Source organism: Mya arenaria, chromosome 11 (genome assembly GCF_026914265.1).
Source record: "Mya arenaria isolate MELC-2E11 chromosome 11, ASM2691426v1".
Lineage (NCBI taxonomy): Eukaryota > Metazoa > Mollusca > Bivalvia > Myida > Myidae > Mya > Mya arenaria.
Window position 1 is genome coordinate 19189040 of NC_069132.1, and position 26335 is coordinate 19215374.

The following is a 26335-nucleotide window of genomic DNA, read 5'->3' on the forward strand; positions in this document are numbered from 1 at the left end:
GGGCTCCGGGTCATGACTAACTGGGAATACCTCATTGGATCTAAGGGGCTCCGTGTCATGACTAACTGGGAATACCTTACTGAATCTATGGGGCTCCGGGTCATGACTAACTGGGAATACCTTACTGAATCTATGAGGCTCCGGGTCATGACTAACTGGGAATACCTCACTGGATCTAAGGGGCTCTGGGTCTTGACTAACTGGGAATCCCTTACTGAATCTAAGGGGCTCGGGTCATGACTAACTGGGAATACCTTACTGAATCTATGGGGCTCCGGGTCATGACTAACTGGGAATACCTCACTGGATCTAAGGGGCTCCGGGTCATGACTAACTCGGAATACCTTACTGAATCTATTGGGCTCCGGGTCATGACTAACTGGGAATACCTCACTGGATCTATGGGGCTTTGGGTCATGACTAACTGGGAATACCTCACTGGATCTAAGGGGCTCCGAGTCATGACTAACTGGGAATACCTCACTGGATCTATGGGGCTCCGGGTAATTAGTAACTGGGAATACCTCACTGGATCTAAGGGGCTCCGGGTCATGACTAACAGGGAATACCTTACTGGATCTATGGGGCTCTAGGTCATGACTTACTTGGAATACCTCATTGGATCTATGAGGCTCTGGGTCTTGACTAACTTGGAATACCTTACTGGATCTATGGGGTTTTGGGTCTTGACTAACTGGGAATACCTTACTGGATCTATGGGGCTCTAGGTTATGACTAACTGGGAATACCTCATTGGATCTATGGGGTTTTGGGTCATGACTAACTGGGAATACCTTACTGACTCTATGGGGCTCTAGGTCATGACTAACTGGGAATACCTTACTGGATCTATGGGGTTTTGGGTCTTGACTAACTGGGAATACCTTACTGGATCTATGGGGCTCTAGGTTATGACTAACTGGGAATACCTCATTGGATCTATGGGGTTTTGGGTCATGACTAACTGGGAATACCTTACTGACTCTATGGGGCTCTAGGTCTTGACTAACTGGGAATACCTTACTGGATCTATGGGGTTTTGGGTCTTGACTAACTGGGAATACCTTACTGAATCTATGGGGCTCTAGGTTATGACTAACTGGGAATACCTCATTGGATCTTTGGGGCTCCGGGTCATGACTAACTGGGAATACCTCATTGGATCTATGGGGCTCTGGGTCTTGACTAACTGGGAATACCTCATTGGATCTATGGGGCTACAGGTCTTGACTAACTGGGAATACCTTACTGGATCTATGGGGTTTTGGTTCATGACTAACTGGGAATACCTCACTGGATCTATGGGGTTTTGGGTCATGACTAACTGGGAATACCTTACTGGATCTATGGGGTTTTGGGTCAAGCCTCACTGGGAATACCTCACTGGATCTATGGGGTTTTGGGTCTTGACTAACTGGGAATACCTTACTGAATCTATGGGGCTCTAGGTTATGACTAACTGGGAATACCTCATTGGATCTTTGGGGCTCCGGGTCATGACTAACTGGGAATACCTCATTGGATCTATGGGGCTCTGGGTCTTGACTAACTGGGAATACCTCATTGGATCTATCGGGCTACAGGTCTTGACTAACTGGGAATACCTTACTGGATCTATGGGGTTTTGGTTCATGACTAACTGGGAATACCTCACTGGATCTATGGGGTTTTGGGTCATGACTAACTGGGAATACCTTACTGGATCTATGGGGTTTTGGGTCAAGCCTCACTGGGAATACCTCACTGGATCTATGGGGTTTTGGGTGATGACTAACTGGGAATACCTTACTGGATCTATGGGGTTTTGGTTCATGACTAACTGGGAATACCGTACTGGATCTATGGGGTTTTGGGTCATGACTAACTGGGAATACCTTACTGGATCTATAAGGCTCTAGGTTATGACTAACTGGGAATACCTCATTGGATCTATGGGGCTCCGGGTCTTGACTAACTGGGAATACCTTACTGGATCTTTAAGGCTCTAGGTTATGACTAACTGGGAATACCTCATTGGATCTATGGGGCTCCGGGTCTTGACTAACTGGGAATACCTTTCTGGATCTATGGGGCTCTGGGTCATGACAAACTGGGAATACCTCATTGGATCTCTGGGGCTCCAGGTCTTGACTAACTGGGAATACCTTACTGGATCTATGGGGCTCTAGGTTATGAGTAACTGGGAATACCTCATTGGATCTATGGGGCTCCGGGTCATGACTAACTGGGAATACCTCACTGGATCTAAGGGGCTCCAGGTCATGACTAACTGGGAATATCTCACTGGATCTAAGGGGCTCCGGGTCTTGATTAACTGGGAATACCTTACTGAATCTATGGGGCTCCGGGTCATGACTAACTGGGAATACCTCACTGGATCTATGGGGCTCCGGGTCATGACTAACTGGGAATACCTTACTGGATCTATGGGGCTCTAGGTTATGACTTACTGGGAATACCTCACTGGATCTAAGGGGCTCTGGGTCTTGACTAACTGGGAATACCTTACTGAATCTAAGGGGCTCGGGTCATGACTAACTGGGAATACCTTACTGAATCTATGGGGCTCCGGGTCATGACTAACTGGGAATACCTCACTGGATCTAAGGGGCTCCGGGTCATGACTAACTGGGAATACCTTACTGAATCTATGGGGCTCCGGGTCATGACTAACTGGGAATACCTCATTGGATCTATGGGGCTTTGGGTCATGACTAACTGGGAATACCTCACTGGATCTAAGGGGCTCCGGGTCATGACTAACTGGGAATACCTCACTGGATCTATGGGGCTCCGGGTCATTAGTAACTGGGAATACCTCACTGGATCTAAGGGGCTCCGGGTCATGACTAACTGGGAATACCTCATTGGATCTAAGGGGCTCCGTGTCATGACTAACTGGGAATACCTTACTGAATCTATGGGGCTCCGGGTCATGACTAACTGGGAATACCTTACTGAATCTATGAGGCTCCGGGTCATGACTAACTGGGAATACCTCACTGGATCTATGGGGCTTCGGGTCATGACTAACTGGGAATACCTCACTGGATCTATGGGGCTCCGGGTCATGACTAACTGGGAATACCTCATTGGATCTAAGGGGCTCTGGGTCATGACTAACTGGGAATACCTTACTGAATCTATGGGGCTCCAGGTAATGACTAACTGGGAATACCTTACTGAATCTATGGGGCTCTAGGTTATGACTAACTGGGAATACCTCATTGGATCTATGGGGCTCCGGGTCATGACTAACTGGGAATACCTTACTGACTCTATGGGGCTCTAGGTCATGACAAACGGGGAATACCTCATTGGATCTAAGGGGCTCTGGGTCATGACTAACTGGGAATACCTTATTGAATCTATGGGGCTCTAGGTCATGACAAACGGGGAATACCTTACCAGATAAATTGGGCTCTCCGGATATATTGGGCTCTGGGTCATGAATGAATGGGAATACCTGATGGGTTCTATTGGGTTGTTTATCCTCTTGTTTCTCTCCTCAGCTGTCATGTAGTCCCACTTAAACACCAGGTTCCAGTCAAAACCTACATACAAATTAAATTATAAGTCAAATTAGATTTAACCTGGATATATTATTTTATAATTTTGCATATATTTAAAAGTAAAACAACTATTGACATGTATAGCAGTGAAGTGACTAGACTTATTAAAATCATACCTCCTTTAAGGTCAGCCGAGGCTCCTATATACTCGAATGTGTCCATGTTGATAACATCTATGATTGGGCTCACCACTCGTCTCTTGTCCTGTGAAAAACATTAAAGAAGACTCATTAAAAATTATACTGTACTTATTATTTATATATTCAATGATTTAAGAATTATGATAATTGATTGACAAAACTACTCACAATATATGCTGTTGATTATAGAGAATAAGGTTACATTAAAATTAAAACTTTGTCTTCTCTGTATTAGTATATATATATATTAATGAACATGGGATGTTACACTATAGCAGTGCAGCAACTGACCCCAGAGGTCGTGGTTCCTTCCCAACCAGGTTGAGGGAGGTGTACGGCTCGTGACCCCAGAGGTTGTGACTTGAAGCCACACAGGGGAAATGTTCTCTTGGCCTCTCAAAAGGGACACCAGTACTGGTTTCATTCCAGAAAACAGGATTGACAGTGATTCATATCAGCGTTCAGCCGTCTTCACAATCAAGGTTAAATAAATCAGAATAAACCAGCAACCCGTTACATGCCACAGTGCGCATACAGACCTGTTTGATCTCGTATAGGAGGGGTTCTAGCCAGTGTGAGTTACACTCGCAGTGACTGTCCAAAAAGGTGAGCACAGGGGCCTGAGCGGCATCCGCACCCTTCACACGTGACCTCATTAGCCCCTCACGTTGGTGGTTACGAATCAGCTTCACCTTCTTCATACGAGCCAGGTCAACACCGTCAGAGGCTGTTGTAGAGTGACACATAAATAAGGAATTCACTTAAGAGCAAAAGTGAACATTAACAATCATCTTTAATGGTGGTTGTTCAAAATGTTAACAGCAATATATTGTTTCTAGATATTTATTATTTAGAATTATCAGTTAAGTTATTACTTTCATGCATGTAGCCATCATCGGACAGGTATATTAATTTAATAGAACTATACAGCACTTGATTTTGTACCCTTAATGAAGTACTTAAGTATGATACAGAAACAAGCAGACATTTAAGCAGCCATCAAACTTACGATCACTGCTGAAGTCGTCAACAAGGATAATCTCGGTGATGAGATGTGAGGGACTCTTTCGAAAAACACTGAAAAATGTTAAACCATGTCTTAATCTCCACTTTTGGACAAACTTAAATAGGAAACATAGTGGAAAAGTCATCCAACTCAAACTGGTCAACCATTTCATCATCAGCCATCTATTTAGCAGTACATTACAATGTCACCACATTTACATAATAAAGCTATTTTAATGTGAATGGTAATGGCATATATACATATATGTTGATAAAACAAGATATATAGTACTCACCTGACCACAGTTCTCAAGAGGGCTGACCGGGCTTCATTGTGGAATGTAATGATAACTGACGTGGTTGGAAGATCTCCTGAATATCCCTGACGCTTACATCTGCATTAAGGATTAAATAAAATGAATGCAAGACTTGTAAACATTCATGAATACTTATACTCATGTACACAAACATGCTAACTTAAGATAAGACGTGATTAACTGCAAAATGAGTATATAGTAGTAATACCGTATATAAATATTAGGAATCACATCATAAACTTTACTTAAGAAAAAAAAACAATCCTTTATTCAATCAACATACAGTTTACATTATTAAAACATTGCATTAAATTTAAAATCTTTATTATCAAATAGTTGTTAGAAAAATAATTTCATAATATAAATCAATCAACCATACTATACTAGACATAATTCTGTTGTAGATTTGATTCTATCAAAAGTCAGAAAGCAAAGAAGGAATTGTTTCAAACATAACTCACAATCCATTTCTGGTGTCAGGCACATCTCTGTTGGCCTTGGTTCGGTCGCTTGCCTCCTGATTGAACTTGTTCCTGCTGTAGTTATCTTCTCCAGGCTGGAGGGGGTTCTTGCTGATGTACACACTCTCCTCGAACTCTTGCCACGGAATGTCATCAGGGTCATCATACAGCCAAGCAGGGTTGCCTTTCTCACCCTCTGGCTTCTTTGGTTCCGGCTTTTTGATATCCATGTTAACACCATGGTTACCTTTGCCAAACTCCTTATTAAGTTCAGGCAGTTTTCTGTTTGGATCAATGGGTTCAATGTGTAAGTTCACATCATTTGGTGGATGTTTCATTGTTGGTGTAGCTATTTCTTTCTTTGGTGGGATAATTTCATCATCCTCTATCTCTGCCGGCATTACTAGTCGGTGGTATCGTATTTCTTCTTCATCTTCCTGTTTATGTACAAAATATCAAATGTAGTTATGTGCATTTATTATAAATGTCAGTGTTTTTTTTAGGCCTGATTTGGGGCCGAAATTCGGCCCCATTCCCCTCTCCAAAAAGTATATATTTTTCCCCTATTTCAGTAAAAAAATTCCCCTCCCGACGATATCAAAATCGTCCTCTAAAATAACTTTGCCGATCGTAATTACGGCACTTTTCAATACGGTAAACGCAGTTTGGCGCCGCATTTTACACGTAGTGATCATACGTGCTAGTCTCCCTTGATTGATCGGTATCGTTCAAGCGCTCGGAAAATTAATTATATTATTTCACTTTCACTTTGATCTTGTTATGTATATGCATATGATCAATTTATTAAAGAGGAAGGCAAAGCTTTAATGATTTTTGCATTTATACATTTTCCCCTTTTTGCCCTTTTACGACGCGATTTCCCCTCCTGACGGGCCCTGGCCCCATTCCCCTAAAAGTGAAAAAAAACACTGAATGTAGAAATATGACAACTGCCGAGAACATCAAGCAAAATAACCATATGTGAATGAAATTTTGTTTATAAAGAGAAAAGATTTTGATGATTTTTGTAATGTGCTAAAATATATTTATTACATCTGCTGTGGTCGAAATCAGCACAAGTCCACAAGCCCTTCACTGGTAAAATTCTTTCCAGGCTTGCTCAAATTCTGGGTTTTATATAGCAGGGCTTGTTCAAAAATGTTATGCCAGTAGTCATTTCGATGATTGCATTTGATGTATCAGCCGTTTAAGGCATTTCCAACAGCCTTGCTATTGAGCTAGCACTTTAACAACATCATTGTGGTGTCTGCCTGCTGATTGAGGCATTGGATTTGATCAAGGATTCAGGCAGATGCTCATTCTTTTATTTTAATGGTGTCAGAGGTCATTCCGTAGCGGCTAAGTGTGACAACTTGTACAGGTGTCAGGTCAGTACATACAGGTTTAGAAGTTCCACAGTTTGATCTCAAAAAGTTAAAAGAAGTAGAAGTGTAGTGGCTGCCATATATGGCACTAAATTAGCTCTCAGCATGGTGGTGAAGTCTGTGTTTGGATTAACTGGTACAGGTTTCAATCCACTATTCAAGCTTATGGTATACTTCTCATTTCACATCTATGACAGTGTTTTTTTTGGAAATATTTTTGCCCCCTGTGCCTTGCAAATTGGGAAAAAGTCCAGATTGGGAAAAACACAAAATAAGATCAAAATAGCAAATATAAAATAATAGTGATGTTCCGATGATCGATTATAATCGAAAATCGATAGGTTGTGCCTGAAATCGGTGACAGTCGATTGTATTTGGTTATAATCGATCATCGAAAAAAAAAATGAAAAAAATATTTATATAAGTAAACGTTCAGGCGTTATCTTTAACCAAATGGCAGATGAAAGCCACAATGAGCAAGTAAAAATGAACTATTTTTTATATAACACTTAATTACTTCAATCATAGACATAACGTATATGCATATAATGATTACCGGGTAAGAGTTTAATAATGTGCATGAATAAAACTTCACTTTATGTTTTATCTAGTATTTTAAAAACCGATTGTACTATCGATAATCGGTTACTTGAGTGGAACCGATTATCAATTGTAAAATTGGAACCGATTCCCAACACTATAAAATAAACATGTTTTCACCTTTTCATACATACTTTATGCTGTGAAAGAGTTAGCTTGTCAAGATTTTGTTAATTTTTCACAAAATTCATTGCTTTTTTATTCAGGCCACTGCTTTTATATAAATTGGTTTACAAAACCGGCGGGTCTAATTTTCCGAAAAGTACAAAACAAAAAAAAATCATTTTTTTTTTCAAAATTATTTTCCCGACCGTATTGATTTTGGTGCGAAACGAAAGAAAAACGAACAGATAAGAGTACGAATGCAGTAGATATGGACTGGTTTGTTGTTCCGTAGCCGTTTTCGCCAATTTATAGTGATAGCATGTGAGCCAGTCAACTGTTATGGCAGCGCCGTTGGCAATGGCGGAATTGCCGATAGCGCTGCAGTAATTCTTTGTATGAAATAATTAATTAAAATATGCAGGAGTTGTTAAAATAACAATAGCAACAAACATTGGCAAATTTAACAGCCGACACAAACAATAACTGTCGCGTGATTGTTGTTTTCCCCGCCAATTAAGGTCATGAAAATATTGCTGTTTATAGATTAAAAAAAAAGTGTCAGCGGGTGCCATCGAATTAGTAGACACAAATATCTGTAAATTATGTGTGAGAAAAACATTTTATGGTTAAATATCAAATAACAGTGCACTAAGTGCGAGTCTTGAAATCGAAAGTAGAATTTCTTAGTTGACACCGGTGACATAGTTTCACAAGTTCAGTCGGTGGTGTTTATGGATTTTAAATCACAGAATGGTTTGGAAATACTTGTTATTGAGTCAATGTAAAGCTTGTGTTTATTCTAGATTACATGTTTATTCATGTTTGGGTTAATAGTAGAGTAAAAACAATGAAAGAGTTGAACACATGTGTCAATGACATTTACTAATACCAGGAGTTGTGTGCAAAACATTTAGATAAAACAACATGGAAAACTATTTTGAATAAGTCCATTTCAATTTGTAATGAACTTGATATTTCACTATAGATGAGATTTGTTGTTGTATCCAAGGAATACTCTTTAAAATGAAAAATAAACAAGCATGAAGTATAGATGCCCTGTGAACGCATGTATACACAAAATGGTGGAGTAGGGAGAAGATGAAAATATCTGATACCTACTTATGGATTTCTCAGTTTACTATCATTGTTACATAAAGTTAAGTCACATGCTAGACTTATTATTTTGCTTTGTGATTTTAATGTACTGATGTGGTAATTGCTGCAAGATTTGAATTTGAAATGGATTTGGTGAACATCCCATGGTAAATATCCCGGTCCGAAAATATCCAGACTTAGCATGGATTGGGTTACACACAACTAGGACCCCTCATGGTAAGGGTTATTAAAACTCAAATCTAGGTCTAGTTTGGTTTTTAGTTTTTCAGGAATTGTTTTCACAATATTGAAGCTCAAATGTCTTCATAAAATGTTACTTCCTTATTTACAAAATGGGTAATTATTTCACTTTATTGACATTTTCTAATATTGAAATAACTGAAACAATGTTTAGAAAATGTAATGTATCTTTGATAAAAAGTGTAGTTTATACATGTAAACATGTTTTATAGTCAATTTCATTGATGTTTTATATGCATGTAGTATGTAAGATTTAAACTGTGTATTTAATTAGAACTTTGAAACTTTGAGTGTATTAAAACATGCATTAATAGCAGTTTAAAAATTTAAAATGTTAAGTAAATGATATAAATTTTCAATGTTTTTATAATGTTCTCTAATTTTCACTCTTTAAGAATATGTTTTGTGACTTTTTTCCTTTTTTTTTCTTTTTTTTTCCACCACCCCGTGGAAATTTTTTCCAAAAATTCTTGTAAACCAAAAAATAAAAAAGAAGTGGCCTCACTACCATAATGTGCATTTATCAAATTGGGAAAAATGGACATTTTTTTCGCAAGGGGAAACATCCTTTAGAAGTCATTATATTGCACCAAAAAAAAATCACATTATCATATATTAAAAGTCCAATTAACAGCGACTAAATATCTATTAAATGGTCTCATAGATTTTATTTTTTACTAAAAAAAGGGTTCGTATAAAAAAAAATGTCAAAAAGGCTTGTATAGATTTTTCTTAATACGTCAACAAAACCCCACCCATCGTGGGAAATAACATATGCGAAAGTCTTCAAATGCTTTACGTATCAAGTTGATTAAAGTTTCGCCAAAAGCGTAACACTACCTTCTCACTTCCATCTTTAGCAATAAAATATATGATCCCACAGATCCATATACTGCCAATCAAAAAGAGAACACGATGTTTTTTCCGCAACATTCTTTCCTACGTTCACATGTCAGCCATTTTGGACCTGTCAAATTAAAGTAACCCCAGGAAAAAGAAATATTCAAAAGAAAATAATGGGATAAACCTTCACATGTTGAGTGCTGTTATATTTATAGCCCGTACGATCAGGTTAATGATGTAAAGTAAAGTAAATTGTATAAACCATTAAAAGCAGTTGAAATTCATGTCATAAACCTTTTTACTGATAAATATTCAGTATATGGCGGCGTGATTATTTTGGGCTCTGATTAAAGTAAAATGTCTGTAATTTAAAACATGAACTGTTGCCTAGTATAATATCAACCAAAATACACATAACGCCTTATCTACATTGCAGATGGGGATTTTCAAGAAAAGGGTGTGTTTCTGACAAACAGAAAAAAAGAGAACCTGTGTAAAGCCCATTTCTTTGCTCGTGCCAATAAGCACAAGCACGCGCCCTGGTAGCACACACTATTAATTTATATACGACTGGAAAAGTACTCCACAGAAATCTTCACCATGCTCAAGGGGCTTTATTTGTTTCACCCGCCATAAATTTAAGCTCACCTCCTGAGCAAATTTCAAAGCAGGAAAACTAAAACATGGTACGGTTGTAGTATATTCGCTGTGGTAATATGATACTACCTGGTGTTTCCCAGCCAGAGAAGCCTCTATGATAGCAGTTTATGTTTGTGATGCAATGTATTAAGACCTATATTAAATGTATAGTAAAACTCTGTGGTTTGCTGATTCTCTTTGGTACCAAGATATCACATCTGGCGACGAGGATAAAACTTTCAAAATTAATAAATTGGATTTTAATTTTGAGATGAATAACCTTTAAATTACTATCATGGCTAGTTTTGGAAAATTGGGAGAATATAGGCCAGACAAAGAAAGTGTTACAAATTATGTTGAACGATTGGAACAATTTTTCTGTGCAAATTGGACACATCATGACAAGAAGGTGTCAATGTTACTGTCAGTTATTGGTGCGGAACCATATGGTGTCTTACGGAACTTGGTTCAACCGGCGTTACCAAAAGACAAGACGTTTGAACAGTTAGTAAAGACGCTCACGGATCACTACATGCCCAAGCCGTTGGTTATTTCGGAACGTTTTAAGTTCAATAAACGTAATCAAAGGGACGGGGAAAAAGTTTTGGACAATGTAGTGGCGCTAAAGAAACTGGCAACCCATTGTGAGTTCAAGAACTTCTTAAATGATGCATTGCGTGATCGGCTTGTCTGTGGATTACACTCAGAGCTGATTCAAAGAAAACTGTTGTCAGAGGACAATTTGACATTTGACAAGGCTTGCCAAATTGCAACTGCAATGGAGATGGCTGAGAGGGACACGGCTTACTTCCAGCCACAAGGAGCGTCGGGTGTCGTTGCATCTGAAGTGAACATTTTGCACAGAGGGAAATCGGCAAAACAACAGAAAGGCAGCAAACAGGCTCAACAGTGGAAAAAGGGTTCATCGAAGCGTTGCTTCCGTTGTGGAGATGAACATGATCCTGAAAAATGCCGATTCAAGGGATCGAAGTGCTATAAGTGTAAACGCAAGGGACATATAGCAAAAAGGTGTCCGTCGATCAAAGAACGGCAAACACGTTACCTCGGGGAGGAAACTTCATCAGATGAGAGCGACTTAAATAGTATATATCAGTCGTCGTCTTCGGGTCCATTTGCAAGGAAAATCATAGTGACACTGATTCTAGGCGGTACCAAAGTCGATATGGAGCTCGATACAGGAAGTTCTGTGTCAATAGTTCCTGAGGATATATACGAACAAGTTCTTCGCAAGTATCCATTGAGGAATACAAATGTAAAATTGAAGTCATATTCTGGAAATAAGATCGAGTTGCTTGGTAAATGCGAAGTTCCTGTAGAATATGAAAGCCAGAAATATAAGCTTTCGCTGTTAGTGGCCAAAGGAAAGCGACCAGCGCTTTTCGGTAGAAATTGGCTGGAGAAAATCCCACTCAATTGGAGAGGCATTTTCCATGTTCAGGAGAGCACAAAAGAAATTTCATTGGAGTGTGTGAAAAGGGAGTTTGAACACCTCTGGAATAATGAAAGTTCACGGAATCTACCAATTAAAGGTTTCAAGGCGCATATCAGAACGAAAGACGGAGCAAAACCTATCTTCTGTAAGGCTAGACCAGTGCCTTATGCAATTAAGGAAACGGTAGAACGAGAATTTGAGCGCATGGAAAAAGAAGGGATTGTTTACAAGGTGAAACACAGCGAATGGGCTACGCCACTGGTGGTGGTTCCAAAGCCAGATAAAGGCGTGCGAATTTGTGGAGACTACAAAGTTACAGTAAATCGCGAAATAAGTGAGGAACAGTATCCAATACCTAATACAGAGGATTTATTTGCGACATTAGCAGGAGGGCAAAAGTTCACTAAATTGGATCTGTCTCAGGCATATTCACAGCTTGAGGTGGACAAAGATTCAGAGCAATTGTTAACTGTGAACACATCAAAGGGACTTTATCGCTACTGCAGACTGGTTTACGGAATAAGTAGCAGTCCATCGATTTTTCAATCTGTAATGAACAAAATATTGGCTGAAATTCCAAATGTGGTGTGTAGAGTTGATGACATATTGATTACGGGGCCGAATGATCAATCGCATTTGACTAGTTTGAGAGAAGTTCTAAAAAGATTGAGTGAACACAACATAAAGCTGAACAAAAAGAAGTGTTCTTTTATGCAGGACGAGGTGGTGTACATGGGACAGGTTGACATAATGTTCTGTGAAATGTTATTTTAGCTGATTAGACATTTTAGGATGGAGATTAAATGTTAACAGATGTATGAATGGAATGGTGTTTGACATTAGTTAATGATATCCTCAAGTCTGTAGTACTGTTTCAGTTAAAAAAAAATAAACATTGGATATAATCCATGAAGAATGATTAAGCTGATGCGATTTACATACTATATTAACTGTTGCAAAATTATTTTATAATTTTTCTAAAAAAAAGAGAGATAGTATAGTATATTCGCTGTGGTAATATGATACTACCTGGTGTTTCCCAGCCAGAGAAGCCTCTATGATAGCAGTTTATGTTTGCGATGCAATGTATTAAGACCTATATTAAATGTATAGTAAAACTCTGTGGTTTGTTGATTCTCTTTGGTACCAAGATATCACAACGGTAATAGCTTTACCGATGTAATCATCAATAACGTACAGAAAGAATAAGAAAGGTTAAATACCCCCAATTAATGCACCAGTCCATTGCAACCTCCCCCCCCCCCTTCCAGGTCCGGGGGTATACCGGGGATAGCCGGGAAATAGGTCGTGTTTTTACCCTCCAGGTGGCCCCGCAGTCCCGGTTGAATGCGGTGGATTTGTCTTTGCGCCAAAAATAGCGGGGAATTAGCATTACCTACGGTCCTTGTGGTGCGGGGGCATTTGGCAGGGATTTTACCGGCAGTTCGTCCTCGCAGGGCGGAGATTTTACCCGGGGTTGGCTGCACCGAATGTCAATGTCCCCGTTATTCACCGGACCTTTGGAGAACCGTGATTACAATCGATTGGTGCATAACATGACAAACCAGGCTTCCGACGACTTAATTATGGTCATTTCGTAACATTTCCTTTTCGTTACCGCTCAGTTTTGGTCAAATCGTAACCGTTGTGTTAGTCAATTTGAAACCGTTAAGAAATCAATTGCTGATATCGAAACCGGTTGCCAAAATGTCTACAAACATGATTAAATATCTTGATGTGAGTTTTTAATTTTGGTATTTGCGTCAAGCATTTGTGATTAACACATAAATGCGGAAATAAATTATTGACACTTGAGATTTTGGCCGCGTATTTTATAAGTATATTTGTAACGAAGGTTTACTAAAGCAATTCATACAAAAAGTAGTAGAAGTAAAGTATAATCTTGGGATGCAATCCTAAGGATTTTGGGCCTGAAAGGGGCAGGTTATGGTAAAATACTCTCTTATGTTAGTATTATGTATTTCGTTTAAACGACGTACGTTACTTGTTAAAACAGTCGGGTATACGGTCAGGTCAGCCGCAATCGGAACAGCTAGGCCATTTTCCATCAAATATAATCTCGGATGTATGCCGGTGCATTTGTAGAAGTTGTTCATAGAAATTCGCAATGGATACTAGTAATACAATTTTATTATAATTTAAAAATGATATACAGTGAATAGATAGAAGCAAATTGAGTATCTGTACAATAGACATTTCGACAAGGCTGAACTCAAAGTAAAAACATGATAACATTTCAACAACTTCTTAACGAATAATACATCATAATACAATATAAACATCGATCATGCCATGGACCTTATTTTGATATTTGAGTATGATGGGAAATGTATCGCAAAACACTAATAGTACATGTACATAAGCATTATAGTGTTTAAGAGACGAACACCCAGTGAACCACATCCGTGTTGGGCAGCTACGGTTGTATCACTCTTCCAATGAACAATGGCACACGAATACGGTAATCCCAGATCATAAACATGAATGGGTGATCGGCCTTGAATTCCATGACGCGGTTTGGAATCATGCAACCTAGCAACATAATGGCCGCGGTGGCCGCCGCCGCCTCCGTCCCGTTCTCGTCCACGGCCACGAACGCCTTGTGGTATACTTCGGACACAAAAAGCTGCTCTCCGATTCCAGAAAGGTCCGCCTTCGCCATGTTGAACAAATCCACCATCCCTAACTTTTGAAGAGTCTCCTTCAAAGTTAGTTGAGTCTCCATTTTGAACTTTGGAAGATAAACGTCAACAGTCTCAGATTTTGATTCAGCTAAGATCTTTTCCAGATGTTCACGAGTCAGAGCTTGCTCGAGTTTGCTTAATCCCTCAACTTCATGAGGCAGAAACAGGACCATGCCGATCTCCTTGCCTTGGTAGGGCAGCTGGAGCACCTTACACTTCATCTCCTTGCTCTCACCGTACTTAGCGTAGTCCATCCTCTCTTTCATCATATCGACCTGCACCTTGCTGCTGGCGCTCGGATGGAAGTCAGTCTTAGTTGTAGACCGTGGTTCAAATTTATCGGCCCATTCTCCTTTAAAGTAGATCGCATTAACAACGACCATCCCTGTTTGGGAAGTTATGGACCCATCCGGTAAAACGTCTTTGATCTTCTTATTTGTTTGTTTCTCGACCCAGTCATTTATCTCTTTACGACACTCTTCTGGTTTTGTGCTAAAAGCCATGGGTGTAATCTCAGATTTAAACGATTCAGACAAAACTTTGATATACTCTTCGACGACCTTGCGGTCCGCATTTGGGTATAGCTTGTTGGCGGTAGTCAGAATAACGTCCCTGCTACCCGCCATCATAGCTGTGTTGAACTCTTTCAGCAGCTGTAGCTGTGTTTTCCTGTTATGACCGGTAAGTTTGAGGGCAGCGGTCATCTGTTCGAGAGTTGCCGCCCCTGCCCCTGCCTGGATCATGGCCATCACGGCGTACACGCTGCTCGGAGACATGAACAAGTTCTCTCCGCCCACCGCCGACAGTTTGTACACGCCCAGCGAGAAATCCACAACCGCGTTGGAAATAATGGAGGCCATATTTGCTCCCGTTAGCCTACAACGTATAAAGGTGTTTCATTACTTTCCCGGCTCAAAGGCTGAACGTTTACAAACATGCAACTGCTCATTGGCCAAACGAATATAATTTATCAAACCAATATCTCATCCTTGTGACCTGTTACGACAGTATTAAATAGTATTAAAACGCCTGAAATATACAAACGCATTATAATGCATGACTAATTTTTCCAGTTGTTTACCTGAAAAATAAGAGCTTTTATTTCGATATATGCATCCTCATTAGAACAAAACAAAACTCAAATACACTACCTGTTGATGTTAGGTCACTTTCCTGTGAACAATAGCCAAGCCACTCAGGTGTATAGATCTTTTGAGCTTTGAAAACAACGGTCGACGTTATATTCTATACACGCTCACGGTCTGACCACTGGAATCTATACACCCCCATTGAAATGTCGTAAAATATATGAAACAAAATTATCCCCATTTTTTGAGATTTCAGATAATAATTAAGACAGAAGATGATAATTTTAAATAAAATAAATACTTTGCAATGAAATAAACAATTATATCTCACTGTTCGATCGACATTGGAATCTATACAGCTACACCGTAGGACAGACAATGGACTCTTCAACTCCAACGTAGCACTAACATTGGACTGTATACAGCTTCATATTAAGACAGATATTGGAATCTAAACAGTTTCAAATTTGAGAGATTTTGGATTCAATACAGCCCAAAATTTGGACAAACATTGAAAGTTATTCAGCCTCAACTGAAGACAAACATCGGAATCTATACAGCCTTAACTGAAAGCAAACATTAGAATCTATACAGCCTCAACTGAAGACAAACATTAGAATCTATACAGCCTCAACTGAAGACAAACATTGGAATCTATACAGCCTCACCTTAAGACAAACATTGGAATCTATACAGCCTCAACTGAAGACAAACATTAGAATCTATACAGCCTCAACTGAAGACAAACATTGGAATCTATACAGCCTCAAGACAAACATTGGAATCTATACAGCCTCAACTGAAGACAAACATTGGATTCTATACAGCCTTAACTGAAAGCAAACATTAGAATCTATACAGCCTCAGCTTAAGACACACATTAGAATCTATACAGTCTCAACTGAAGACAAACATTAGAATCTATACAGTCTCAGCTTAAGACATACATTGGAATCTATACAGCCTCAGCTTAAGATAAACATTAGAATCTATACAGCCTCAACTTAAGATAGACATTAGAATCTATACAGCCTTAACTGAAGACAAACATTGGAATCTATACAGCCTCACCTTAAGATAGACATTGGAATCTATACAGCCTTAACTGAAGACAAACATTGGAATCTATACAGCCTCAACTGAAGACAAACATTGGAATCTATACAGCCTCAACTGAAGACAAACATTGGAATCTATACAGCCTCAACTGAAGACAAACATTGGAATCTATACAGCCTCAACTGAAGACAAACATTGGCATCTATACAGCCTCAACTGAAGACAAACATTGGAATCTATACAGCCTCAACTGAAGACAAACATTGGAATCTATACAGCCTCAACTGAAGACAAACATTGGCATCTATACAGCCTCAACTGAAGACAAACATTGGCATCTATACAGCCTCAACTGAAGGCAAGCATTGGAATCTATACATCTTCAAGGTAGGACAAACATTGGTGTCTATACAGTCTCAGTATTGTCTTGTACATATACAGCTTTTAAAAAGTATTTAGCAACAGCTTTGGTTCTTAATCTGTTTTATTGATCATATATAATGTATTATATAACATGAGGTACACTGAATGTAGCAATCACATGCAGGGAAACCCTTAGATATTTTGTAAGAAAAAATGTTGAATTCTCTGTAGCCACTCTATATGTAAATGCATAAAGAACACATTTTACAACAAAAAATATATCTGTTTTATCTTGAAGGCTAGGAATGGACATGTACATGTACCCTATGACACCAATACAATATAATCAATATAACAACACAGTTAAATTTGTTAAAATGTTAGATAATATATGAATGGGTATTCAAAGAGTATAATAAATACAGTTTAAAATGGTTTAACTAAAATGACACATTTGGTCTTGTTTCGTACAGAAAAATGAAGGTACACATAGTGTCAACATAAATACATACTATCCCCAAATAAGAAAATGGTTGATTACTCACCACTTAACCTCATAAAAATACATGTAGTTACAAGACAAAATTCAAGTATGTGGATGAAACAAATGGAACACATCCAAGTTAACTGAAGACTCTGACTATGTCTGGATTTATCTTATCTTGCACTGTCAAAGAATATTTTTTCCATATCCATGTTTAATGGCATATCATTACTATTAATATAGATATTCATTATTGTAGTGCATACTTGTTACCTAAGTTAAAATAAATCATGTTCAAATAACAAAGGAAACACATCCAGATTGTCAACTGTAGTGTGAACTTCATTATTTCTTTACTTTCTATGTTAAGAGAACCTTTCTTTCTGTTCTTTGCCTGAAAAAATAAATAATAAAGATCCAGATTAAAAGCATCCCCATTTATCAAAGATCAGCAGTTAGCATTTTTTTGGTAATCTTGGGCATTTATCAGTTTATATGCAATACAGGAATAAATGCTGTTAGCAGGAAATTACAAGAATTTCAAATGTATAAAAACATTTTTGCATAAAGTTTAGATGTAGAGGATCTTTTAGGATTATGATATAGTAATACTGGCAAATTGAAATTGGAACACATGATACTTATTTCATGGCAAGATTTAAAGTTAAACACAGTATTCACATATATAGAAGAAAACAAATACAACATACATATTATCGTTCTTCAATTTTGCAAGCAAATCCTTATTCGCCACCTCTCGAACACCATTTTGCCATGAGTACATACTGCAATTAAATCATAATATAAAAGAAAATTCTATGAAAAATCTTTCTTTTGTTGATCACCTTCAAAAATCAAAGTCTTAAAACCTATTGTGCAAATATTAAGAAGTTTTTTTTACAACAAAAGCTATATAGATGGCCTGTACGATAGTTTTAGGCAAAATATATATTAAAACATACTTTGTGGTTTGCTATACGGTCATGATATCATTTCAAAGTCTGAAGCAATTAAATATTCCTAAAAATCCAATAAAGAAAAAGGCCAATTTTAGGATCACAATACACATGATATCATATTGGAAAATCATGATTAAAAAAGAAGGTGTTTTAAACATTTAACATGTTAACATGACCAGACTATAAGACTCAGGTGCTCTTTCCTGCCTTCCCTCATCATTTTGCTCTCAACAATCTGCATAACCTGAAATTATACAATACAATACAATAAGTTTTATTTCAAGTCGGCAAGACACAAACATAATAAAAAAAAAATATGCAACATAAGCTCTGATGAGCTTTTTAACCGACCGTTAACAAATGTATATGAGATCAACAAGAGTAAAAATAGCTATAAAAGGAAAAAGTATTAGATATTTCTATATTATATATCATCTAAAAGCACACATATTAAGCATATCTAAAGCTGTGGAAAACGCTGCTGATCCTGACCAGTGGCCTAAAAACTGCTATAAGAACTTATGTAAATACAACACTGAATTATCAATACCAGCACAAAAGTGCACTGCAAAGAAAAATGGTTTTAAGAAATCAATTATCCCCCCAAATCAGATTTGAGAAGAACTGGTCAGCAACTTTCTCACAGAGGGTAACTACATTAGCTAAACATTCTCAGTAACATATTAAAATATTTAATGAAATCAGAAATAAGATTATACGACACATGTAAAACAGAATGGATGTTATGATGTCCTCAACAATTTTACATGCATGGAACAAAAGCAGAAATATTGACTGCAAAGATGCAACAACTTTGTCACAAGCAAGCACAACTCAAAAATAATAAGCACAAGTTGACATGCAAACATACAAAGGCAAGCATAACGCATAAACTGAATAAGGCAGAAAGCAAACAAAATAGTATTTGGGTATACGCACCTGTGCTGTGATTAAGTTAGAAAAAGAGAAAACAATAATTTAATTTGATGAGGAATTACAGGCAATGCATCTACAGTTTTGACCATTCCAGGAAGCCATAAGAGATTTAAATTGATTAAAGTTTGAACATGTTCTGTAGTTTTCTGGTAGTGAGTTCCACAGCACAGGGGCAGCATATCTGAAGGAATTCTTACCAAATTTAGTTGTTTTCACTCTAGGAATTTCCAAAATATTTGTGTATCTGAAATTATATTTAGATTTTCTTTTATGTACTAATTCTGATAAGACAGGAGGTGCTAAGTTATTTAGTATTCTGAAAGTTTCTAATTGCCATTGTTTATATTTGAATAATGCAATACTTTGTATAAAACCTTTCCGTTCCCACAGTCTTTGATATTCTTCAAGATATATTACAAAAAGAAAAGGATTTTTTTTACTGTGCATGATATCCGATCTGCTTTCATTGCCACAATTGATGAAAATAAAATTTGGACAAATGAGATCAATTCTCTCAATTATAATCTAACATTGCATTTAGAATGTTATGCACCAGTCATTTATAACCACAAACACTTGACAAAGTAACATTATGAACCAAACATACATAAAATAACATTCAAATAATCGCCTTTGATATTTCAAACGTCAAAGTAAAATCATGTACTGTATCTTTTACTGTTAGCATACTTGATCCCAATCCTTTCGTACCACAGCGACACATCATGGTGACGGAGCACTTACAAAGTTGACTTGAGGCTGTTCATCCATGTCGACATATTGGAAGTACAAGTTATAATCCTTAAAAGAGTTATTATACTAAAACGGGAGCTTAAAGTGCTATCCGGAAATAAAACTAGTTGAAATGGTCGCAGGCAACAGTTTCATGGTTTACTTTACGGAAAAATTTAAGGCTGTATAGATTCCAATGGTCAGACTGTGAGCGTGTATAGAATATAACGTCGACCTTAAAATATACCAAAAAAGCGAAAATAGCCGTTTCCACAAGACCCGGAAGTAATCTTAAACTTGTAATAACCGTGCAAATCCCGTATCAATATAAGTCCCGTGCACAGAGCTAGATAGTCTGGAGTTATATCCCCTTTCACCACGTACTTAAATATCAGTATGTAGGGTATGCAGGGAACAAGACAAACAGATACTAAGAGAAGACAACTAATAATAGAAGACCTCTGCTCTCCAGCTTCAACGGACCTTCCGAGTCCGAGGTGTTGAAGTGTGTGTGTGTGTGTTCTTTAATAGGTCTACTGTATTTGTTCTATTTACGATATATAAATAACACCTGAAAACTAAATAACAAACGAAAAATATTAAGTTTTTTTTTTAGTTTAAGGGTGTTATTTTATATCGTACAAGAAGTACATAGGTCTAGGTTTTTAAAATTATATAGTTTGACAAGTCACAGGATTTCTTAGATTGTTAATGTAAGTTTAGTTTTAAAATTATAAATTTATTTTACAACGATTTTAAAACAAGTTAATACAGTAATACATAGAGGATAAGTGTTTGTTTCAGTGTATTATCGTAATATAATTCATCGAGTGAGCACCAAAATATATATCTAACGAGTGGCGTCGCCACAAGTGGTGTATTCACTTTTGGTGTTCATTTTTAATTTATAATGCTTTCTTTACACAGAAACAAACATTTTTTTTTATTATATGCCTAAAATTGGAGCAAAATGTCATTTTTTTACACCTTTAAAAAAAAAAAAACGAGCCAAAATAACAAAACAGTGAAAAATATCAATTGGATATTTCCACAGGGTTTCAAATCTTCGCGAAAAAAATTCACGGGAACTATAGCGAGGCTTTTTTTGGCCAAACCAAATTTAGCAATGTTTTGCAAATGTATCCTGAAATACTTACTACTTGATGTTAATTGTTGACAGCATCGTTGTTTACTTTTAATAGTTCCTTATATCAAAATGTGTTCATACATTTAACATATAAACAAGCACAGCCCAATCTGCTGTCTTAAATCTTGTGAAAATTACAGTGTATGTTCCATAAAATTTCTTTTGCAGAACAAAATTAAGGTGAAAGTTAACAACGTATGGTGACGTTAAAATTTTTTGTTTTACTTTAACACAGTTCTGACCAATCGGCCAAACATCACATACATTATATATAATTACGTTTGTAGTGACAGTGAGCGGCAAGTTTTGTTCACATTCCCCATGTCTGCAAGACTTACATTCTTTTAAGATACTGGTTCCGGTAACGGGTTTAAAATCATGATTTAAATTAGAAAATATTTTCCAACAATGAATTTTGTTTTTAGCTTTGGATTGAAACTCAAGCCTATTAGTAATACTGCGATGGAGGCAACGGGTATACTATTGTTCTCAAACCACACATGTCCCGAAAGTATACAGTCATCTGTGTAGATCACTCCTGCACGCTGGAAATCCTGAAACATACGCTAATACATTATTTCCTTAATACAATCAGGGTCCTGCATTTGTAAAGTTCACAGGCTGTCATGCTAAACACCGACTAACTGCTGGTACAAAACCAGGGGCCGTGATTTCGAACAGTCTCAAGTCTTTTTGTACCTGAGTTTGAGTGTACACTGTTAGCTCACAACTGCCATGCAGAAAGACAACTTTACCGATAGAACCAGTACCGTCGATTTCGGCTCCTTCTAGGCTGCGGGTGTGAGACAAACAGTTAAAAGTGCTTGATATTGTGAGCATTAGAGAGCGATACAGATTCTATCAAAAATCCATATTATTGTAAGTTGAAATTGAGGAGCCCACCGTCGGTTCGGCATCGATGAGGACCAACCCTCTTCCCCATCTCCTGAAGGTATTTTGCTGCCTTCCATTTTGCGACAGGGACCCCATAACATCATTGTTGCCCAGGCATATGGGGTTGGAAATTGAAAGTGTCAAGTGTCACTGGTATTGGTTATTTCACGTGTGATGTACTTATTTGCCGGTATGGCTAAACACCTAAAAGCACAAACGAACACCTCGGCCAGTATCCAACAGGAATTGTCTATCTCAAAGCTTGCCGGAGATGGCCGAGTTGTTACAATTGAACTCGGCTCTGTCCGGCAAGCTTAGAAATAGTCATTCGGAGCTCCTCGGTCATTTTTTTCTCGGATGTATGCCGGTACATCAGTTGAAGTAGTTCGTAAATGTTTGAATTATATCATTAATTAAATGTATAATTTTTGTTTTAAAGTTTTATTTATTGATCTAAGTTTAAATTGATTGCCAGTGAAGTGATTTATTGCAAACATCATTAAGATTCCCACGAGTAAAGTCATAAAGTTTAACTGCTAAATAAAATTACTACGCGATCTACTTGCAACGGACTTAAACGTGCTATTTTTTGAGTATGTAAACCGTCCAAATACATCCGAGGTTGTTTTCGATAAAAATGGCCGAGGAGTTCCGATTGAGAAGTAGTCAATTGTGTTGGATAATGGCGGAGGAGTTCATTAATTTTTTTCACTGCTTTTGACAGGCACATTTTTAGCTCACCAGAGAACAAAGTGTTCAAGATGAGCTTTTGTGATCGGTCTTTGTTCGGCCTCAGTCCGTCCGTCATTAATAGCTTGAAAAACATCTCCTCTGAAACTACCTGGCCAAATTAATGAAACTTTTCAGGAAGCTTCCTTGGGTGACCCTCTACAAAAATACAACAAGGGGTCACGATTGATCAACAACAACAACAAAATGGCTGACTTCCTGTTTTGCTTTAAACAACCCATCTCCTCTGAAACTAACAGTCTATATTCAATAAAACTTTACAGGAAGCTTCCTTGGGTGACCCTCTACAAAAATACAACAAGGGGTCACGATTGATCAACAACAACAACAAAATGGCCGACCTCCTGTTTTGCTTTAAAAAAACCATCTCCTCTGAAACTACCAGTCCAAATTTAATGAAACTTTACAGGAAGCTTTCTTGGTTGACCCTCTACAAAAATACAACAAATGGGTCACGATTGATGAACAACAACAACAAGAACAACAGCAATAAAATGGCTAACTTTCTGTTTTGCTCTAAAAAAACATCTCTTAAATTACCTCTCAAAATTCTATGAAACTTTACAGGAAGCTTCCTTGGCCGACCCTCTACAAAAATACAACAAGGGGTCACGATTGATCAACAGCATCAACAAAATGGCCAACTTCCTGTTTTGCTTTAAAAAAACACACCTAAACTACCAGTCCAAATTCAATGAAACTTTACAGGAAGCTTTCTTGGGTGACCCTTTACAAAATATAACAAGGGGTCACAATTGATCAACAGCAACAACAACATAATGGCCGACTTCCTGTTTTGCTTTAAAAAACATCTCCTTTGACACTACCAGTCCAAATACAATGAAACTTTACAGGAAGCTTCCTTGGGTGACCCTCTACAAAAATACAACAAAGGGTCACGATTGATCAATAACAACAACAACAACAAAATGACCAACTTCGTGTTCTGCTTTAAAAAACATCTCCTCTAAACTACCAGTCCAAATTCAATGAAACTTTACAGGAAGCTTTCTTGGGTGACCTTCTACAAAAATACAACAAGGGGTCACGATTGATCAACAACAAGAACAATAAAATGGCCGACTTCCTGTTTTGCTTTAAAATACATCTCTGAAAATACTTGTCCAAATACAATGAAACTTGACAGGAAGCTTCCTTTGGTGACCCTCTACAAAAGTACAACAAGTTGTCACGATTGATTTACAACAACAACAACAACAACAACAACAACAAAATGGTTAACTTCCTGTTTTGCTTAAAAAAATCTCCTCTGATACTACCACTCCAAATTCAATGAAACTTTGAACGAAGCTTCCTTAGGTGACTCTCTACAAAAATACAACAAGGGGTCACGATTGATTAACAACATCAACAAAATGGCCAACTTCCTGTTTTGCTTTAAAAAAACATCTCTTAAACTACAAGTTCAAATTCAATTAAACTTTACAGGAAGCTTCCTTGGGTGACCCTCTACAAAAAAACAAGTGGTCACGATTAATTAACAACAACAACAACAACAAAATGGCCAACTTACTGATTTGCTTTAAAAAAAATCCTCTGAAACTACCAGGCCAAATTCAATGAAACTTTACAGGTAGCTTCATTGCATGACCCTTTACAAATATAAAAAAGGCATCATCACTAGAAAAGATATGTTTAAATTGCAACATTTTTATTAATGCTTTATCACAGAGTTGTGGCCCTTTGCTTAGGTGAGCGTTTTAGGGCCATCATGGCCCTCTTGTTTATATTTAAAACCAAAGTTAAGCCTGTTCATAAGAATGATGTACGCTGTTGTTGAAGCAGGGCGGCATGAGGGAGGCGTCAAACTCGCCTATGGTATAGAATAATTCTAGTTCGTTTTGACAAATGGTGACCAAACTTGGTATATAGGAAGAGTTTATGGAGACCTCTCATGGATAGGATTACGTTTGGGGCCTGCTCAAGGTCATGGTCAATGTCACTGTTGCGCAAAGAAAGAGTGGTTTGTACTGAATTACTTAAGTTAAAGTTGACGTATTGCAACCAAACTCTGTAGTTAAGAATTTATAGAGATCTTTCATTGGATCGTATTTCGGGCTCGAGTGTCATGGTCCTGGTCAAGGTCACTGTTACTAAAAATAGACAAACGTTTGTTGCAACAACACTTGGTATGTGAAAAGAGTTTATGGAGACCTTGCATTGGATTACCTTTGGGGCCCGTAGGATATAGGTCACTTTTACTTAAAAAAGATAACCGTTTGATAATGATTAACTGATTAGGGTTGACACATTGTGTCTAGACTTAGTATGTAGGAAGTGTTTAGATGCTTAACATATGGTTGCATTTGGGGCCTCTAGGGTATAGGTCAAGGTCACTGGTAATAAAAATGAAAAAATAGTTTAAACTGAATCTCGAAACGAAGACTGAAGTTTTTCTGTCAATTATTGAAAAACTGGTTTCATTGCATTGCGGCGTTATTTGTGTTTTAATTGATGCTTTTGAAAGGGACATATTTCATCATAATTGTATTTATTTCTAAGACAAAAAGGCACTAAGTTGAGTCTTACGACAGCTTTTGATTAGTAAATATTGGTCATATGTGATCAAAAACCAGGTCACTAGGTCAAATTAAAGATATTAATATTAACCCAGTAATACTGGTTTGCTATAACCCAACCACATAGAGGTAGGGGTTATTTAGTTATCGCCTGTTTCTGTCTGTCCATCGTTGGATATATGGACAAGTCTACTTTTCTCCATATCTCCGTATGTTTATGAGGTATTAGCATTAAACTTCATTCAAATTGTCTGTGTTAAGGAGAAGTGCTGTGCGCAAAAAAGGCATCACGTTGAGTATATATTTAGTTGTTGTCCTTGGATTGTTTTAACCAGGTTCCCACATTGTGAAACTTACTCTGTCCGTCCGCCCATAGAATGACGTGTGACATTCTAATAACTTTATTTATGGTTGACATATCTTAACCACGTTTGGTATATATGAAACATTAACGGATACCTTTCATGGGATTGCGTTGAGGATCGTTAGTTTGAAGGTACTGAATAACTTATGTTACGGTTGAAATATCTTGACCAAACAAGGTACCGTATATAGGATGAGGTAAGGTGAATTCATAATATTTCATGTCCCTAGATTTAAGATTTACTGTCTATAACTTGTAGATTAACGGTTGAAACAATAACTTTATTTAGGAATTACTTATTCTCACCCAAACTGGAATAAAGGAAGAGTGTATGGAGACCTTTTATGGGATTGCGTTTGAAGCCCTGGGGTCAAGGTCACTGTGGTTTACTAACTATAGAAAACTTGTTGGTATTATAATACTTGGTGACGGTCAATA

At 37.6% G+C, this 26335-nt stretch overlaps 3 protein-coding genes and 1 long non-coding RNA gene across 5 annotated transcripts in view; 1 reads left to right on the plus strand and 3 right to left on the minus strand.

Annotated features, from left to right (window-relative positions):
* The window catches only part of LOC128208203 (polypeptide N-acetylgalactosaminyltransferase 2-like), a 30590-nt gene extending 20691 nt beyond the window's left edge, over nucleotides 1–9899 (minus strand). The window contains exons 1-7 of one of the 2 annotated variants that reach the window (XM_052911652.1): nucleotides 9782–9899; nucleotides 5496–5932; nucleotides 5014–5112; nucleotides 4722–4789; nucleotides 4252–4439; nucleotides 3689–3776; nucleotides 3467–3554 (exon numbers count right to left, since the gene is read on the minus strand). In XM_052911652.1, coding sequence (XP_052767612.1) covers nucleotides 3467–3554; nucleotides 3689–3776; nucleotides 4252–4439; nucleotides 4722–4789; nucleotides 5014–5112; nucleotides 5496–5932; nucleotides 9782–9874 — 1061 coding nt within the window. In that variant the 5' untranslated portion in view covers nucleotides 9875–9899. The remainder of the gene's footprint in view (nucleotides 1–3466; nucleotides 3555–3688; nucleotides 3777–4251; nucleotides 4440–4721; nucleotides 4790–5013; nucleotides 5113–5495; nucleotides 5933–9781) is intronic. The other variant, XM_052911653.1, reaches the window with a different exon arrangement.
* Nucleotides 9900–10718: 819 nt separating this feature from the next.
* On the plus strand, nucleotides 10719–12650 carry LOC128208387 (uncharacterized protein K02A2.6-like). The gene has a single exon (XM_052911946.1). It carries the CDS (start codon nucleotides 10719–10721, stop codon nucleotides 12648–12650), a length of 1932 nt encoding a protein of 643 aa, XP_052767906.1.
* Nucleotides 12651–14009: 1359 nt separating this feature from the next.
* On the minus strand, nucleotides 14010–15857 carry LOC128207365 (serpin B4-like). The gene is made up of 2 exons (XM_052910242.1): nucleotides 15733–15857; nucleotides 14010–15457 (listed from the first exon to the last, which is right to left on the minus strand). The coding sequence occupies exon 2, from the start codon at nucleotides 15439–15441 to the stop codon at nucleotides 14314–14316; it is 1128 nt and encodes a 375-aa protein (XP_052766202.1). The 5' UTR covers nucleotides 15442–15457; nucleotides 15733–15857; the 3' UTR covers nucleotides 14010–14313.
* A 1257-nt stretch (nucleotides 15858–17114) lies between these two features.
* On the minus strand, nucleotides 17115–20463 carry LOC128209499 (uncharacterized). Its single transcript, XR_008257007.1, has 4 exons — nucleotides 20161–20463; nucleotides 19668–19714; nucleotides 18286–18778; nucleotides 17115–17969 (listed from the first exon to the last, which is right to left on the minus strand). It is a non-coding gene; the product is annotated as an uncharacterized LOC128209499 (long non-coding RNA).
* Between the last annotated feature and the right edge of the window lie 5872 nt (nucleotides 20464–26335).

Excerpts from the sequence above, each read along its gene's own strand:
- LOC128207365 (XM_052910242.1), bottom strand. The coding sequence starts at position 15,441 with ATGGCCTCCATTATTTCCAACGCGGTTGTGGATTTCTCGCTGGGCGTG.
- LOC128208387 (XM_052911946.1), top strand. The coding sequence starts at position 10,719 with ATGGCTAGTTTTGGAAAATTGGGAGAATATAGGCCAGACAAAGAAAGT.